Raw genomic sequence first — 17922 nt, forward strand, 5'->3', positions numbered from 1 at the left:
AAGTCCGGCGGCCAGGAAGTCGGGCGCCGGTAATTTTTTTAATCCCCCTTCTCATAGAGTCGTATAGGACTATATGGGAGTGGGGACACGGGAGCACCGGCACCATTAACAACGGTACCAGTGCTCCCTTGGCAAGTCTGCCTACCGTGGCAGATGCGCCCGGCAGGGTCAGACCTGTTGGGCATAGCGGCTCCGGCAGGCACACTTGTAGTTGGCCGGTCCGGAAACAAGGGTGCTGGTGAGCTTCCCGGCACCCTTGTTCCCGTACAGGCAAACTTGTAATGAGGCCCATAATCTCTCATTACTGACATTCTTAGGCACCAGTCAGTTTCCCCATAAGAATGAGCAAAACAGGTAAGAGAAGTAAAGCAAATGGATTTACTTACCTCCAAAAGGACACCACAGGCTTCAAAACAAGCAAAAATAAAGGATGTCCTAGGGAAAGGTGCAAAGTGTGCAAGTGTCTACTAAAAGGTGGAAGTTCAAGACCCCGTAACTATCCTTTATTTACTCATGACTTGAAGTAGAATTGTTTTCATGGCACTGTTTGCTCCCACAAGCCCGATTGCTCGAGTCTCTCACAAGAAGCACTCAGACCTATGTAGCCAGGATATACACTGGCATTTTGTTGCTAATTTGAATTGAAGATAATGATGCTACGGAAGGAAGAAAAAAAAAGTATTCGACTGCTGCAAAATCTTGCATGATCATGGCCTACAATCCCTATTGTCCACCAGTTTGTGGGTCGTTGTCAGGACCGGCAGCACAAATCTAATGACAGGTGCTATGCTCCGAATATACCCTTCTCCAGAGAGCAGCACACTTATGCACAAGATGCAGAGGTCTAAGGTGAAAGGTCAGGAGGAATGCCACCTAGCTCTCTACTGGGCTGCAAGAGACGGAGAACAATGCCAATGTAAGTCACATCCACGTTTATGAAACAATAGAAATTGAGGCAAAAGAAAGCATACCATGCGAGAATGTATAGTGGGCCAAGGCTAGCCAGGAGATGGGCCAGGACCAGGAGAGGACGACGAAAGAGAGAGGACAAAGCTCCAGGTGATCACAGAAAAGGGAATTTGAACGGAGACAGTCACCCAAAAACAATTCCGAATCCCAAAGTAATCTCGAATCCAGGTAAACAGTTTCAGGCAAGGGCAGATTCAAAAGCAAGTCCAGGAAGAGAAACCAAGTTTAAAAGCAGAGATCTCAATACCAAATAGTCAGAGTTCCAATAGGCAACTAAATCCAAAAGGGCTGAAGCAGAGACGGAAATCCAAACATTTCAGTTAAAAAAAAACATAGAATCAATGGGAGCACGCTACTCAGGGTTTAGGCGTTGAGGAGCAGCGCTCTGTTCACCACTGGCGTCCTGAATTGGTAAGAGCGCAGCCAGCACCCACGACCCTTGTGATGTCACCATGCTCTAGGCGGCGTGTTAGTCGCAGTGCTTGGTAGAGAATGCCCAGAAACCAAGTCCCTGCCGGTGTCTGGTGGTGTGCCAGAAGCACCAGCAAGGAAAGCGGTGCAGCCGGCCGCACCACAATGAAAGCCTGACAGTCATCCAGAGGTCTAAGCATGCTGCTCCACTTGCATACACTCATCTAACACCAGGGTCCACTATGTAGGTGGCACACTAGTGACAGGGATTGATAACCAGAGCAAGCTGGAAATGTGGGTTAAACAGGTTTATTTTTCTCAAGATAATATTGGTTGGGAAAGGAAAAAAAGTGGTACTATAAAAGTAACACAAAATATTAACGAGGCTCTTAAAACTTTAGAACCACACAAATTCGGGCTTATTGAGGCTCACACATCCTTCTCCCCTTCTCTTGAGGGGCCTGCTTTGACTCAAGTGGGACTTTATGGTTTGCAGCACCAATCATTCCCGCCTCTCAGGGGCTTTGGTTTGTCTCTCATCTCGAGCTTTAGGCAGTGGTCGAAGTGTAAGAAAAGAAGTAGTGGAGCTATGTTCCCTGCCGGTCTGCCCCACTCTCCACAAACCCCATCGCTCCACCCCCACACACAGTCCAAACCCCCAAACACACCTATTATTTAAGGAAATGTTCAGTGCAGTGCACTGAAGTGCAAGCTTCAACTTCTTCCTACACTTTTATTTTAAAACTAAACTATTCCGGAACAGTTTCTTCTTAAAATAAAAGTATATGAGCAGTGAAACTGAAAAATAAAAAGTATAGGAGCACCGCCCACTTCGACCTCTGGCTTTAGGGTTTCCTGCACCCTTCTCTGCCTTTCGCAAGGCCCTTTCTTTCAAGGGGTCTCGGTCTCAGGATTAAAGTGTCCCTGCATCTGTCTTTTCTTTGGTCTTTTCAGCTCTGCCCTCCTTAGCTCTGAAATCTCAGGTTTAAGGGGTTACTGCACTCTTTTCTAGTGATCCCTTTCAGGCCTTCCCCTTACTTGGTACACGCTGGGTTTAAGAAGCTCCTGCACCTGTTTTTCTCCAGGTGTGGATTTTATGAGGGCATCCATCACCTCCATGACCTAAGGTTTGAACTCTTGCCCTCTTCACCAGCTTACTAACTTGTGATGATACTTTTCTTAGCCACCGTGCCACAAGCTAATTTCTCTTCCTAAAATGGACTTTCCCCCTCACCACTAATCCCTTTGCCTTGGGGCCCTTAGCCGCTGGGGCTGCCGGGCAGTGGGCTGCCCTAGGGTGACCTTAATGAGGGTGCTGGGCACCAATCAGGTTAACTGGAAGGTCTGGCGGGCGGGGGAATGGAGGCCCAGGAAGCGGCAGGGCCATCGGGGAGAGCCCGCTACGACATCCCGCCACGTGGTTTTCAAAGCACAAATTTTCTTTTTTATCATGTCGCCTGCATCAACATTATTTATGGGGATATTACCTGATACCGTTTACATTGTGCTGTCCAAAGGGGCTGTCAAGCAGTGAGTGAGTGACACCTTACAAATCACCAATAAACTCAATACATTTGAATAAAGTACTCAGTCCACAGAGCGCTAAAAAGACATAAAAACCACACACAAACCTGCTACTTATAGGTTTACATCTATTTTAGCACTTTTGAGAGACGTTCATGTTTTTGGAGGAAGAGAAGGGTCGCAAAACAAAATGAAGGTTTACACCTTGACATCCACTCCATCATTTTGCAGGGAGCGGAACCACTTTACTACAATCAAGAGCAGTCCCAATTACAAATCGGAATCCGGCGGAATCGAACCCCAGGAGAAATCCAGGGTCTGCCCTATACTAGATAAGAAGTAAAACTTCAGCAAAAAGACATACCTACTAAGATGCACAGGAATCCAACGATTTAATGATCACCTATGAGCCACAAGAAAATATTTGACCATTAGATATGCATTCTTACCTCCTGAAGAACCACTGAATTCAAAGTGGGGAAACAGGTGTAGAGGGCATAAAAAGCAACATCTTTTTTGATTATGTGCAAGAATATAGACATTCTTCAATAACAAGAAAAATAAAACATTTTGGAGCGCCAGTCAAATAGTGTTTGGATTTTTTCTTTGTTGCTACAATCAAGATACAGCAGTAAAGGTTGCAGTGGCCCATTCGGTTTAAAAAAGAAAAGAAAAAAAACCAGAGGTCATAGGGTGTCCCTGAGCAGCAGTGGAGTACAGTAGCCTGCGCTCACCCCCAGAGGCATCATGGAGAGTGAGGGAGAGCGTGACAATACCCCCATAAGGCAAGACGAAGATAGCTGGCTCCGGAAGACGATGGAATAGGAGGCACAGGGCATTCCCTGAAGGTGGGGAGGAAGAGGAGCTGGAGGAGGCAGTCCCTAAATTAGCACTTTATGGGGAAAAAGACTATTCAGATGAGCTTCTTGAATGAAATATGAGCTCATGTGCATACCCACCATGCCTTGCTGATGTGGCTCTGACCTGGAGGTGCACTTCCAGCGATGGTTACTGGGTGGCGTCTTGGCATGTGTGACTTGGCATGCGAATCACACACCTTCCCATTTACTTCATTTGCAGCAGTTCATGGCGACACCCCATGACGTCCATCATTGCAGTATGCCTGTTCTTCTGAATTGGAGCTAGGATAGGGGACTGCTTTGAGGGATTCTGTAATTGTACTCAGTGGGTGGGTGAGGAGGTATCCTGCTGGACTGCTGTACCCCAATGGGGGTGCTAGGAAAGATGTTCTCCTAATCAGCAGCATTTCAGTGCTGGACTGCCCAAGTGGGTGGGACCAGAATGATATGCAAATTGAAATTACTCCTCTGTGAAAGGTACAGGGAGCTAAAAAGTGGTTGTAGACCCTCCTGAGTGAGCATCTTCCCATAGAACAGTTTATTTGTCCTTGTTCGTTCTCTGTAGAGGGTCTCCTTGACCTCTTTGGTAATTCAAGCATACCTGGCAGACAAACGAGTAAAACCTGCGAAGCAAAGCGGAACCCTTTTTGCATCAGTTGAGATTCCAAGATGGCGTTGCGGGCCACAAACACCTTTAAGCCTCACAGGCCGTTGCTAACAGCCCTAAAGACAACAAAATAATCATACAATAAGAAATCTTTTTCCATTTTCTTTCCTGGTCTGTCCTCTTAGTAAATATACTTGCTTTGAAGAATGTATGTATATTTTGTGCTTATACGTTGTTGTACCACGAGTATCAATCGACCAGTACTGGTACCCCAGTGTGTGACAAACCTAATGACCAATAGAAATAGGGAAGCAAAGACACTGACTTAAAGCAAATTCACAATCCAAGGCGAGAGAGGTGAAAGAAACATTCTGTGCCTGGTTACCAGAACTGAGCCTTGGGGCCCAAGACCCCTCTTGAGCAAGATACATAATACTGGGTTAGAAACCAACCACCACACAACCATTGGGCAAGATGCCCTAACTTTATGTTAGCTTCTGTTCTGTTTTAGTGGTAGGGTTGTCTGGACGAGGGTCAGAGGTTCTGTTGTAGAACATCCTCTAAATAAGATAGGGCCAAGACTGATCGGGGCACATAAGTTGTGTGAATAAAGAGACATGTTATCTGAAATGCCAATTTGTCAGTCTCCTGATTCAGACTTACCACAGGTACCATGAGCACTGTTTAAATTAGAATAAAAAGCGATTTGGCTATAGCTCTTCCCCAAGAACGTCTAGGCATTTATCCAACCCATATTCACAAGAATTGTAATAATAAAGCCATCTTGTTTAATCACAGTCAGTGCAGCGCGTGTCATTGCTCAGCCATATTGGGCACATGAGACCAGTCAGGCGTCAATCTTAGAAGAGGACAGGCTGCTACTAAAATGCTATTAAAATGTACCGTTATTGCAAAGCATATACACAATAAAATATTGTAAACATATATACCCGTTTCGTTTATTGAGTATACGTTTAGGGTAAAAAGACACAATCAAATAAGTATTACCAAACATATATAAACAAAGTAAGCAGCGCCATTGGTTCAGGTTGATATGCACTCACCCCATAAACCATTATTAGAAATCAGAGACCCAGAGGACCAACAGCCTGACAGTAAAATTAGTCAAACAGCACTGGGTCTGAAAAGACACCCCGTTTACCCCTAAAACCGAAAGAAACAATGTAGCCACAAGTGTTTATTGCAACATCGCTACTTCGTATGACCGAGAGTAAACTCTAGTAACGTATTGTCCTAAAATCCATTATAAATCCATCATATATCCATTATAAATCAATGGAGTTACAATTAATGTCCTAGAAACTCCAGGGCTCCAAGGGAGACCAGGGAAAAATAACAGAGTCCACTAAAGTCACTATACAGGTGTTCAAACTTTTCCAAAGGTTTTTTTGATAGGGACCAATGGTACAAATCAAATAGGCTTGCAGCAGTTATTGGGAAAAAGTCAGGTAAGTTTTTCCTTGCACCCAAAGGTGCCGCTTAAGGGCCATTCAGACCACTGAAGGATCCAAGGGGCCCATTCTGAAGAGATCAAGCCAAGGCTTCGAGAACTAGCTTGCCAGAAAGAGATGGTTGCAGAGGGAGCACACGGCCTACTCCAGACAATGGAGATCAATGACAGAAGGGAGGCTTCAAAGCCCCACGACTCCTGCATCCTGGGAAAAGTTCGCGAATGTAACCAACCACGAGATCTGGACTCCAGAACGGGGGATAGGCGCTCACAGCACTGCATTCTCCATTTTTGATCCATAAATAGCAAGAAGGCTTATAGGTGTGTCTGGGTATCAGTTTAGGTATGGTTATCGGTGGTTGGGGGGCCCCATGTAGGTGTTACTCAAGCCCACAAAACAGAAAAGACCCAGGCGAGGAAGGCTGAACAAAGAATACACATGGAGAGACAACCCCTAAGATGAAAGAGCCCAGGGGAGCAGAATGGTAGAGCAGCTAAATTAAACAGCCCCATGATGGAGGTATCAGCTGGAAGCAACCCAAGATGTCCCCCGACGAACATGCATCAGAATAGCAGCAAGCTTCTTGGATTTCCTAGATGGGATTCCATCAGGACAAAGGAGCTGGGGACCCAGCCAGTATGGCCTCACCAGGGGCATGGGACAAACACTACTGGAGACTCTTTCAGACAGTGTGTAGATAGAACAAACGAGGGAACATTTCCAATTATTGTTATGTCTCCAAGTAAACAAATTCACAGAAGAATAAACAAGCCAAAAATTGCTCCAGTGACAAAATGTTGTAAAGTATAGTAGATCTCGCACCCCAATAACAAGAAATGTGCTTATGCATAATCTTGAGAAATTAAAGGAACACATAGATGGAGCGATAAATAACCACAACTGCACAACTACAATGCTTTGCAGTTAGCCATACATGTTTCAGCCCCAATCACAGTATGTGCATCAAAGTTGTGTGGGGCTTAGAAGCAACCCTACGATTGATGATATGGTGAACAATATAATTAAGTGTGGGTCCAGACCTCTGAATTGTGCAATTTATGCATGGTAGACCCAGTGAATCTCAGAGCCCTCTGGGACACCCTCTGACCAATTTTCTGACATTCACTTAGCCTATTATCAGTTAGCGCATTTTTGCCACCTGTGGCCTTTTGTGGTATTCAGTAGCCATATGAGGATAACGCAAATGTGCGCACTAGAAATAACACAAACATTTTAAAAATATCTCCGTTACCACCAGCTTTTATATAAGCACAAATAAAAGTAACCAAAAGTCCCAACTGTAAAATACCAGGGTGATATAAAAGTATCCCCTTTGCACTGCATTGTAAGATACTGTGTGCAATATTAAAAAGTTACAAAAATGTAAAACATAAAAGGGAAACATAGTTTCCCAGTACTATTTGTCTGAAGGACTTGTCAGTTTTCCCCATAACAAATGAGCAAAAGGCCAGGGGAGTGAAGCTGAAGACTTCACCCCCCTTCAAAAAGTCAGAACAGGTTAAAACACGAAGCAAAAAGATTGGGGGTCCAAATAAACTATGGAGAGAAAGTTCCCAAAAGAGAAATCTTTCCTAACAAGTACTGTGCTTGATTTACACGATTCCCAGGTCTGGACCCACACTATGACAAATTGTTATGCTTGAGCTAAAACATGGCGCTGATGTGCAGTGCATTCTGGGGGCACTCAGAGCTATAATGGATATTTATTCCATGCCTCAGTGAAAACTGCACTTGCTTTGCTAAAATACCTGCTTTCAATGTTATCCGTTGCTGAGCCTGGTATGCAGACTTTAGTCAAGGACATTGTGCTGGGAAAGCTGGTTTTGTTATGTCTTGCTATGAGTTATGGAATTGTTTTTCCATGGTGTTTAGAAGAGGGAAGCTTTGCTCCTTGAGGGTTACTGTCGGCTGATACGGCTGGCAACCAATGGTCACTCAACAATGCGCAAGTGCTAATGCCAGAAGGTTCGAGAAATTACCACCCCTTTTTAGGAGGGCATATATTGGGAGGCTCTGGAGAGATCAGGTGGAAAAAACACAAAGACCTCAGTCAGAGAGGGGACGCGTTGTTCCAACCTTCCTGTGGGCTGTTGTGCTCTCTGCCTGGCGTTACCGGGGTCTTCCAGCCGCTTCTGGCGAGATGAGGTATTCAGTTACGCCCATGGTGATGTATCTTCTTTTGAATTCTCTATCTTCTCTGTGATTTATTTCTGTTTTATCACTTGTTGCTTCTTAGCTATGAATAAATAGCCGTATAAGTACTCATTATTTCTAACTGCATATCTGGTTGTGAGTTATTGCTCCGTCTACCTGCGTTCAAAATATTTTCTTTGCTCTGCAAATGTACTGGTGATAAATAATTGTCCGTGCACTCTTGGCAAGCAATACACAAATATAGCTAGTCAAAAAGGACACACAACCACCATGCGATGAGAGGACTTGGCACAGGTTGAAAGACTTTGCATGTATATCCCAGAGACTTCTCCGTTTGCAAATTTTACTTTTGTGTTGATCCTTTTGCCCTGTAAAAATAAAGACTGTAAACCCCAAAGTTAGGTAAAAAGTACCCCAAAATGGAAATTCTGCCCTAACAAGAGGCCACACCCTCTGCCCACATGTGTCTCTGTAGTGCTCATGTGCACTGTTTCTTGGGCAGAATCCCTAAAATATTACTCAACAATCTGTGATTGTGTGCCATTTCTATTTTCTCACTCACTTGATGAATGATTCATGCTCTCTCTTTTTGCAAACTCCTGGCGGAGGCCCATGCGGCACAGCTCTTGCTCTTCCTCAGGTGACATGGAGAAGACAGAACTCACAACTGGAAAACCTGGATTTAAATTAAACATATATTATTTCAAAGATCCATATTTAATGTTTTTCATGCACTTATTCTCCGTTTAAATAACAGTCCCCTTGTATACAGGATACTTCAGTACTCAAAGAGGAAATAGAGAAGGGTAGGGGGCTGCTTGGGTTGGGTTGACTCCCCCTGGGGATCAAATAAATAAATAAATAACGGGAAAAGAAGTTACACATTCAAGGCGCTAAAAGTACTCTGAAGGACAGTAGATTTCATACTTGGCAAAAGGTTTTTTAAATAAAAATAAAGAATAAGAGAACCCTAAAACATTGGATTTTTACAGGGGCACGCCAATAAACGCTGCTAGCGAAGGCCTTTCTGAACAGTAGTGTTTTTTGGGCTTTCCTAACCTTCAGGTGGCTGCATTGCAGTGTGTTCTGGGGGAGTATTCCATAACTCTGGTCTGCTACCGCCAAATTTCGTATCCTGAATCTTTTAAGTTTAAAGTTTCAAGATAACTGTCTGCTTAAAGTCCTAGATGTCAGAGTTTCCCTCAGAGTGCATTTGGGGAGCCAGAGAATGTCTTTTTGGCCAGTGCTTTGGTTTGCTATTCTGGTGATCCAAAGGACCCTAAAGTCAATCTAAATGTATACTGGGTAACCAATGGAGGCTCATTGGTGATGTGGAGATGTGGTCATGTTTCTTGAGACCAAAGGCCAGGCATGCTGCCCTATTTTGTATGTCGAGGAGACGGGAAATCTCATTCTTTTAGAGCCCTACAAGGAGGCTCTTGCAAAAATGTATTTCATCACCGCCAGCACTTGTACCATTTGGATTTATTCATTTATGTCCAGTAGGGGTAGAACTTTACAAATCAGGTTGCGTGCATATTGGCAGCCGCTAACCTTTGAAGAGAGGTGCTTATAGAAAGAGAAGTATTGATCGACCAACACTCAAAGGTTCTTCGCAGATGACACCTGTCTGGAGGGAAGGGCTTATGTCGCTCGGGATGTTGGATGCTAAGCCGTGACCACAAAGCAGTATTTCCATCTTTCTTGGGTTCAGGCAAGGCTGGCTATCATGCATCCAGGACTGGACTGAAGAGATGAAAGCATCACAGTTTGAGGTATTGGGCTGGGAATTTCAGTTGTGGTCATCTGCATCCATATTAAACACGATATTGAAATGATCTAGGATTTCAGTTAGAGGACGCGTGTAGACATTTAAAAGCCACAGGGGTAAGGGAGAGTCTCTGCAGTACTTCCCATAGACGGGAGCACAGCTTAGATGTGAATTTGCACCATCTAACCCTAGCTGAACAGTCTTTTAGGAACAAACTGATCCATTTCCCCAATGAGATTCCAGCCTAGAGAGGATGATGCAGTCTACATTATCTTCCCTTGCGGAATGGTCTAGGAGCATAATTGCCAGAGGTTTATTTGTTTCGAGAGTCAGCAGTATAGCTATTCTAGTGTCCAGCATATAGCTTCCATACTTCTCCTGGGTCTGAACCCTGATTACCTATCATTGAAACCAGAGTTGCTTTCACTGTAGAACTAGCTGTTTGGTCACAGACCTTTCATTGAACTTGGATCCAAAAGGAAGAGTGCAGTGTATATAGGTTGATTGTTTACGTGGGATGAGGGATCAGCATCCTGTTCTTTCAGGAAGTGAGTCATTACAGCTCTTTCTATGGGGATGGAAGGGCACCCATGCATAGGGAAAGAGTTGCATAAGGATGACACTAGGTAGCCATAAGAGACTTAATCTGATGAGCTGAGCACAGTGTGGCTTGAGATTTAGAAGGCTTGATTTTGCAATGATATTCAGAGAATCTTCCAAGGATAACATTTAGAAAGTTTAGAAGGATAAGTCCTGCTTAAAGGCAATGATCTTTGTGTGGATTCAACAATTTAATGTGGGAATAGAGCATCTGATGGAATTCACTTTGGGGATGAAGAAGGCCATCATGCAATCTGCTAAGGTATGGGGTAGGTTAAACTAAAGATAATTTGGACATGATTGATTAATTCCTTATAGATGGTGAACAACTGTCTTGGTGTTTTAGCCACACAATTAATTTGCTGGTGAACAAAGGAGCCTCTTTCGTACTTTATTTTTTTTTTTTATTTTATTTTTATACGGTTTATACAAACCTTTAAAAAGAAGATGATAGCTACAACACAACACAAGGAAAGACTAGTGAAGTAACACTCAACACACAGCACAGCTGGCCACGAATTGAACCCTCTCCGTGGAATTCTTCAGTCTCCTATGATGAGTCATTTACTGGTGCAAAACTATCATCATTACACAGAAAATAGGTGTGATTTCTCCTTGAAGTGTCATTGAGTATAGGGTTCCGAAACCACTGAAACCAAATCTGTGTTTAGACGTTTATTCAGTTCCTCGAGAAATGTTATTAAAGCAAACATCAATGGATGGTTTGATCCTTCGAATATCCCTTTCCACCAATCATCCGCACACCGTGTCTGCATTCTTGCAAACACCGGGCCAAACGTGCGAGTTCTCAGTGTACGTAGGTTAGAACAAAAGAGTGTAAGGTGTTTCAACGTCTCATTTCCAGTTTTACAAAAGCGACACAATAACTCTGTGGTAGAGTTGTGTGCGTAGCGGCGTTCTTTAGTGTCCATTAAGTTTAGTCTAAATCTTAGATAGGTAGATCTTGCTGACACATTAGGAAATAGCGTCAAGTAAGCTTGCAGACTCCCATGCGCTCTGGCCTCTCCTGGTACATCTGCCATCATTCTGCAATTCCGTCTTTGTTCGCATGTTAAATGCCAGTCTGTGCTCCATACTTTTTTCTTCGCTAACATCGGATTTTCCAATAGCATTGATAACTTAATGTCATACAGGTCTAGTATCTCAGTACAGTACTTTTTCCATAGTACTAAGGTGGTGCAACCGAGATCTTGTTTTGTTTTTAGTATTTCGTACTGCAGCGCAGGTGTGTTTATTGAGCATTTCCTAAGGAGGCATAGAATGTTCCAACACACCCTGGCATGGATAGATATTAACCCCAATTCATATCTAATACAGACTGTTGGCGTGCCACGGGGTAAGTGTAAAACATTTACCCAAAAAATATTTTCTAGAGTGTTCCAGAGCTTGTGGGAGCATCCTAGGGCGTTTTCAGCCCCATAGATTATTGCTGGCATAGCTTTTTGTCGATAGAAGTCGATCGTTGGTTTTAGCGAAAATTTTCCAAACTGTCTGTTAATGATAGCTGCTTGACATGCTAATTGTCTGCATTTTGATTTTGCTACTTCTGCCCAAGGTGCGTCATCTAGTTTGGAACTTATTCTCATGCCCAAGTATTGTGTGTCACCGACAGTGTTTAACTTCGTCTTTTCTATATACCAATTTTGTTTACTTTGTTTTTTCTTCACAGATCTTAAGTTTTGAAGTGTTATTATCTCACACTTTTGTTTGTTAATCACCAGTCCGTTTTGATGTACGTATGTTTCCAGGGCGTCTAGTTTTCGTTGGAGACCGATGTAAGTCATATCTAAAAGTATGAGGTCATCCACATATACAAGCCAACTCACATGCGTGCCGTTCATCTTTGGTGGAAAAGAGGAGATTTCGCTAAAGGCTTCTCCTACGTCGGACAAAAACAAATTAAAAATAGCTGTGGCCAGAGGACATCCTTGTTTCACACCCTTAAAGGTTTCTATAGGCTTTGATAGAGTCCCCTGCCGGTCCAAACGTATTCTGATGTTTGTGTTAGAATGCAATTCCTTAATTGCTTCGACCAAACTTTCCGGACACTTCCAAGCTCTTAATTTTTTCCATAGAATTCCTCGATCAATACTGTCGAAGGCGTGGGAAAAGTCTATGAGAGCCAGGTGTATTTTTGTTTTTCGTCTTATTGCTTCCATCTTAAACAGATTCAATATTAACAAATTTAGGCCACACCCCACGCCCTTCAAAAACCCGGCTTGCCTTTGATCAATGTGGTTGTTTTCTCCTGCCCACCTTACTAGCATCTGCTGTAGCTGTGTCGCGTAGATTTTGCCAATTACATCTAACAAGGCGATAGGTCTGTAATCCCCAGGGTTGGCTCTATTGCCTTTTTTAAATATTGGGACCACTATGGCACTTTTCCACGATGTTGGAGATAGTCGCTTATCGACTATTCTTTGGAACAGGGTCATGCAAAAATTGGACCAAGCTTCTGGGTTATGCTTGATCGTATAGTTCGTGAGGCCATCAGGGCCAGGTGCTCTCGATCCGTTTGCTCGCTTTATTGTAGTTAAAATATCGTGTCGATCAAACTTTAAGTCCCAAATGACTAAATCTGAGTGGACGTCATCTTTCACAAGCCCATTCGCACTAAACATTTTGGTGTAAAAGGAAGTCCAAGTTTCTTCTGAGATACAGTTTGCCTGCATAGCATCCTGCGGGGCAAATTTGCTATTTATAGTTTTCCAAAAGTTCGCCGAATTTTTGTTTCGTAGATTTGTCATCATAGCCTCTGAGTCGTTTTGAAGCATAGTTGCTTTGTGAGACTTACACCAGTTCTTATAAGTTTGTTTGATTGCTTTTTTCTTTAAGGCCATTGCCTCTTTATCCCCCGTCGCTATGTTTCGCAAGTCATGACGCATCAATCTTTTGCGCTGTTGCATTTTTAGGTCGAAACTGTGTGTATGTTTAAATTTTTTATTCCTCAGACCTTGTTTATGTTCTGTAAAGTCGGTCAGTAGGTGGCAGTATTCGACCTCATTTATTGCCAAGTTTAGATTAGACACAATTTTATTTACCTCTGCGTCTGCAAGTTCGAGCCGTATTCTACTCGATCGAACTAATACGGGCCATGACCAGTGGTCGGGCAGTGTCATACGTGATACCTTTAGATTCATTACCACCATATCATGATCACTGTAGGCCATTGGTTTAACTTCAAATCTAGTTGTTCGTAGGTGAAGGGCCTCTGACACAAACATGTAATCCAAAACGGATTGTTGATTTCGTCTATTCCATGTAGCATTCGCTGGAATGTCACCTGTCGTGTTTCCATTCAGCATAAACATGCTTCTAGCTTCCATCTCCTGCGACCATTTTGTCGCTATTTTTTTACAACCGTTAGTTATTACTTTCTCTTCCTCTTTCTCATCTTCATGCTTTGTGCAGTTTATGTTAAAGTCTCCACAAATAATCAAATTTGGAGTTTCTATAGCTTCAAAGAGGGCGTCTATTATAGTTGTTATTTGATCAATAAAGTGTTGTGTTTCTGTCCTAACATGATTCCAATAGATATTGATGATGTTCAGAACTTCTGGTTCTTTATTAGTATCATTTAGGAATGAGACCTTGGCTGTCTGAATGAATGGTGAAACATTAGTTGTTGAGACGATTTGCAGGCCCGTTGCTTTCCTTACCGCAATCAACAACCCAGCCATTGGTCTTCCTTTGTCTTGTTTTATTGCGGGATTGATTACAGTTTCAAAATCCTGCATAATGGGGGTGTCGGATAGCCACGTTTCCTGCAGACAAATCAAGTCCAGGTCATGTGTCCAGGGTGTATGAAAGAGGTGACTAAAACCTCTTGTGTTCCAAGATCCTAGTTTAATTGACTCTTTTTTATCACGCGCCTGGCATTATAAGTTTGACTTATCATTTAATGCAGCCGCCATCCAATCCCATTCATTCCTCTCATCAATCTTTTTTTGGTTTACCTCTAAATTACCCTTAACAGTAGATGACCCGTCAATTGTTATTTGTATTTGCCGATTTTGTTTCAGACGTACTTCTTCCTTGTTATAAGTCTCAGAGGTGATTGTTTGTGCGTCTTTGCTGTTACCTTTGACATTGGTTCTTTCAAAGATAGACTTGTTGTGCGCAGACCTTTGAACAGTCTGTTGCATTTCCTCGTCGCCTTGCTCGCAAGTCCTGTAAGTATCAAACCCCAGTGATAGTAAAGTGGAGCTGGCTTCCAATATGATCTCAGAGATTATTTTTGATTGCGTATGTAGAATCACTTTGTCGTTCCTTTTTTCATCGCAAAATTCCACGATTTTTAAGTCCTCAGACTGAATCGTTCTTAAGCTAAGAATTAGTTGGAACAAGTACAGCACGTTGTGCCGGTTTAAAATCAAGTTGTCTACATTTTCAATTCTTTCCAGGATCACTTTATGAGGGCTGAACCATTCTGTTTTGTCCACTGAAGCTTGCTGGGCATTCTTACGGGGGCCCACGTATCTCTTCTTGTTACTGCTTGGTGTCACTTTAGGGGGATTGGTGACAGTGTGTAGTTTGTCGTGGGCCGTTTCCATGGCGATTTTCGTGTAATTTTTTTTAGCAGTGCTGAGTTTAGATAACCTGTTTCGTTTTTCCTCCATTGTTAAGAATGTAGGTGAGTGAGCCACTGCCATTACGGCACTGATATCGGCTTCTTTAATAATTATACAACTGCGCTGATTATTTTGGGGTTTCAGTTCCTCTTGATTGATCTTCCCGTCATCTGAAAAACACTCTTCTTCTGCCATTTCTGCATTAGACCTTACGGTCTCCAACAGTTTGATATCCTGAGACAATGCTTCATCGTCATAAGTTGACAGATTTATCTGTTCGAATAGCTCAGCCACCTGCTCTTCAGTTGACTCTATGTTGTTCTCAGGTTTGTTTTTCTGCGAGCAGGCTTGCGGTCGTTCACTCCGATCATTTGTGTTCACAGTGACGTTTACCGTTTTCAGATTGCGCAAGAACTTTCTTGAGTTAGTAGTCTGTTTCATTTTTTTTGAGAATAGATTTTTTGTTTTCTTCGTCATCTGCTTATTGACCGCTGTAGCTGCCAAGTTTGGGCGACTTTGCCCCTGTAAGTTCTTAAAGATGTCGAACACAGTGAGTTTCGTTGTGTCTGAGTTAGAAGAAGCTTGGTCAGGGCTAGGTACATCTATAGCCAATGGCAGTGACTCAGCAAGTGGTATAGGATCGACTCGTGTCAAGTCCCCTATCGTATCCTTCTTTGCACACCTCACGTCAGGTGGTTGGTTATCCACGTGTTTGTCATCTGATGTTGAAGCAATCTGTGGGTTTGCGAGGGCCGGGTTATCCACGGCCTTACTAGCGCTCAGTGCTTCATCAAACGAGCTAATTTCACTAGGCTTTTGAAGTTCCTTGCCGTTGTATTCGATACTTAGATGGTCAGATACTATTAAGGATTCAGTCGTCATGGTTTTTGAGATGTCATAATTACATGGAGCCTCTGAGTCCACCTGCTCAGTGAGGCAAACCGCACCGCTTGTGCATTGTGGTTGTGTGACTTCTTTTGTGTTATGTTTGTGTTTAAAGATACTCAAAGCCTCCCTTGCCACTTCGGCCAAAAGTTTTTTGTCCATATTATTGTTTTTTAATTGGGCCGTTATCGCAGCCATCATGTGATCTTGCTTAAGGGCTAGGTCATGTTGAGCAGCTTTTGACAGGTCGCAGTTAGCTTCCACGGCTACTATTTTAGTGTTCAAAATAGCTACCAGTGTTGAGAGATCTTTAGTATTTTCGTTTAGATGTTCATATAATTTTGTGAAAGGGGCCAGAGAAATGGCCATAGATGATAGAATAGTTGCTTGCATGTCACTTAGCCAGTTGGTATTTATTGCAGGGGAACCCCTATTGTGATCTTGAGCGCGCCTGTCGTGCGAGACAATTTTGGTTTTATACCCCTTTGCCTGAGGTCGTTCCTTTAAATAAAGTTCGTCCACTGAAGAATCAGTGGATGTAGAAGAGGAAATTGAATCTTGTGTGTCCAAGTTGATGTTTACGTTACTGTTCCTTATTAGTCTTTCTGCAAGAGGTGATGACCGCCTCGCAATGCTTTCCCATTTCGATTTTTTTCTTTGGGAACATCTTAAGCTTTCAATACTGCTTACATCTCTTCTACTTCCTTTTGTAAGCGCCATTCTTTGAGTAGTAGTGAGTGACGACCGTTCTTCACGTGTGGAATTATCCAAACGTGAATTTCCTGTAATTTGTGATGAAGTTATGGGCAACATATTTGTGTCGCACTTCAAAGCACGTGTTTTGTTAATTCGGGTTAGATCAGACAGAAGTTTGTTTACTACTTCAAGTGAGTTGCGACGGTTTTCGATCACGTCCTGCTTTCGGGGTGTAGTTAAAGGCATATGGACGTCGACATTTGTTGTCTTGTTTGAAACTACTGTACTCAGTGCATTGGGGTGCGGTAAAAACACCTCCTCGTCCAAGTGAGCTAGTACATCATCATTAATTGTTTGTTTGGTGAGTGCTTTAACACTTTGGGTTTCCAATGTGCTGTAGTAGACGGATCTAGTCTTTGCCGGTCCTGTAGATAAGGGGATGCTGATAAGCTCTGAATGTGTCTGGTGAATGGATTGCGTGCCAGGCTCCTGGCGTTGTATTTGGTTAACGGGATCTTCCTGTTGTATGCCGCGCATTTCTGTTAATGATTTATAGCCGTACCAAGCTAGAGTTTTTAACGCTGGGACCTTGCGTTGTTCAATAATAGCGATTTCGCCTTGCTTGCCGTTAGTAGAGGTTTCCGTAAAAATCAGTTGGCTGCAATGTCCACTGTTTTCATCTATCCCCTCTGTTGTTTGCGTGTTTCCAATAACGACAGTCCCAGCGCGGCAGCAAGGTCGACTGTGCTCTTGCTCGCATAAGGGATGCAATCTGTCATAATCAACTTCTCCTGTTTGCTCCGTATTAGCACTATTTAAGTTCACAACGTTCATCAGTGTATGTGAACATGTGGTAAAATTGTGCGTAATGACCAGAACAGGCGGCAATGGGATAACATTTGCCTTTGTATTATCCTTTAATAACATGACACTTGTACATTCAGCATCCGTTCCGTATGTGTTAGGTGGGGATATAGTTACTGGGTAGCTTACCTGATCTGTGAGTGCATGGACCAGCTGCACCAGGTCTTCTGTGACCTCTACTGACGACGTCCAGTTTTTGCGTTGGGCTCGTGTTTTCGGCCGTTTGGACGGACTTGTCCCAGAGTGTTCAGTTCTACGGCTCATCCTGACAGTTTCCGCAAAGTTGTGGTTTGTGGGCAGCGGTCTGGTCCAACTCGATTTACTGCAGTCAATGGCCCCTGTCCTGGCCGCACTCCACGCACAACAGCACAACAGAGACGACTCGCCCTTTCGCTGAGGGCTTACGCCGCAAGGGCGTTGAGGCGGCCTAGATAAGGGCGGCTGCAGGAGTCAGCTGACTCTCCCTTAAAGGCACACGCACCTCGTAGTCTCCGAC

At 43.4% G+C, this 17922-nt stretch overlaps 1 protein-coding gene across 2 annotated transcripts in view; it reads right to left on the bottom strand.

The window, feature by feature from the left end:
- LOC138510513 (zinc finger protein 567-like) overlaps positions 1-17922 on the bottom strand; it is a 252011-nt gene that overhangs the window by 74400 nt on the left and 159689 nt on the right. For both annotated transcript variants that reach the window (XM_069626217.1, XM_069626216.1), the window contains exon 5: positions 8581-8694. In XM_069626217.1, the coding sequence (XP_069482318.1) occupies positions 8581-8694 (114 nt within the window). The remainder of the gene's footprint in view (positions 1-8580; positions 8695-17922) is intronic.

The sequence above is a fragment of the Ambystoma mexicanum genome, chromosome 6p (genome assembly GCF_040938575.1).
Source record: "Ambystoma mexicanum isolate Mex_15411 chromosome 6p, UKY_AmexF1_1, whole genome shotgun sequence".
NCBI classification, from domain to species: domain Eukaryota; kingdom Metazoa; phylum Chordata; class Amphibia; order Caudata; family Ambystomatidae; genus Ambystoma; species Ambystoma mexicanum.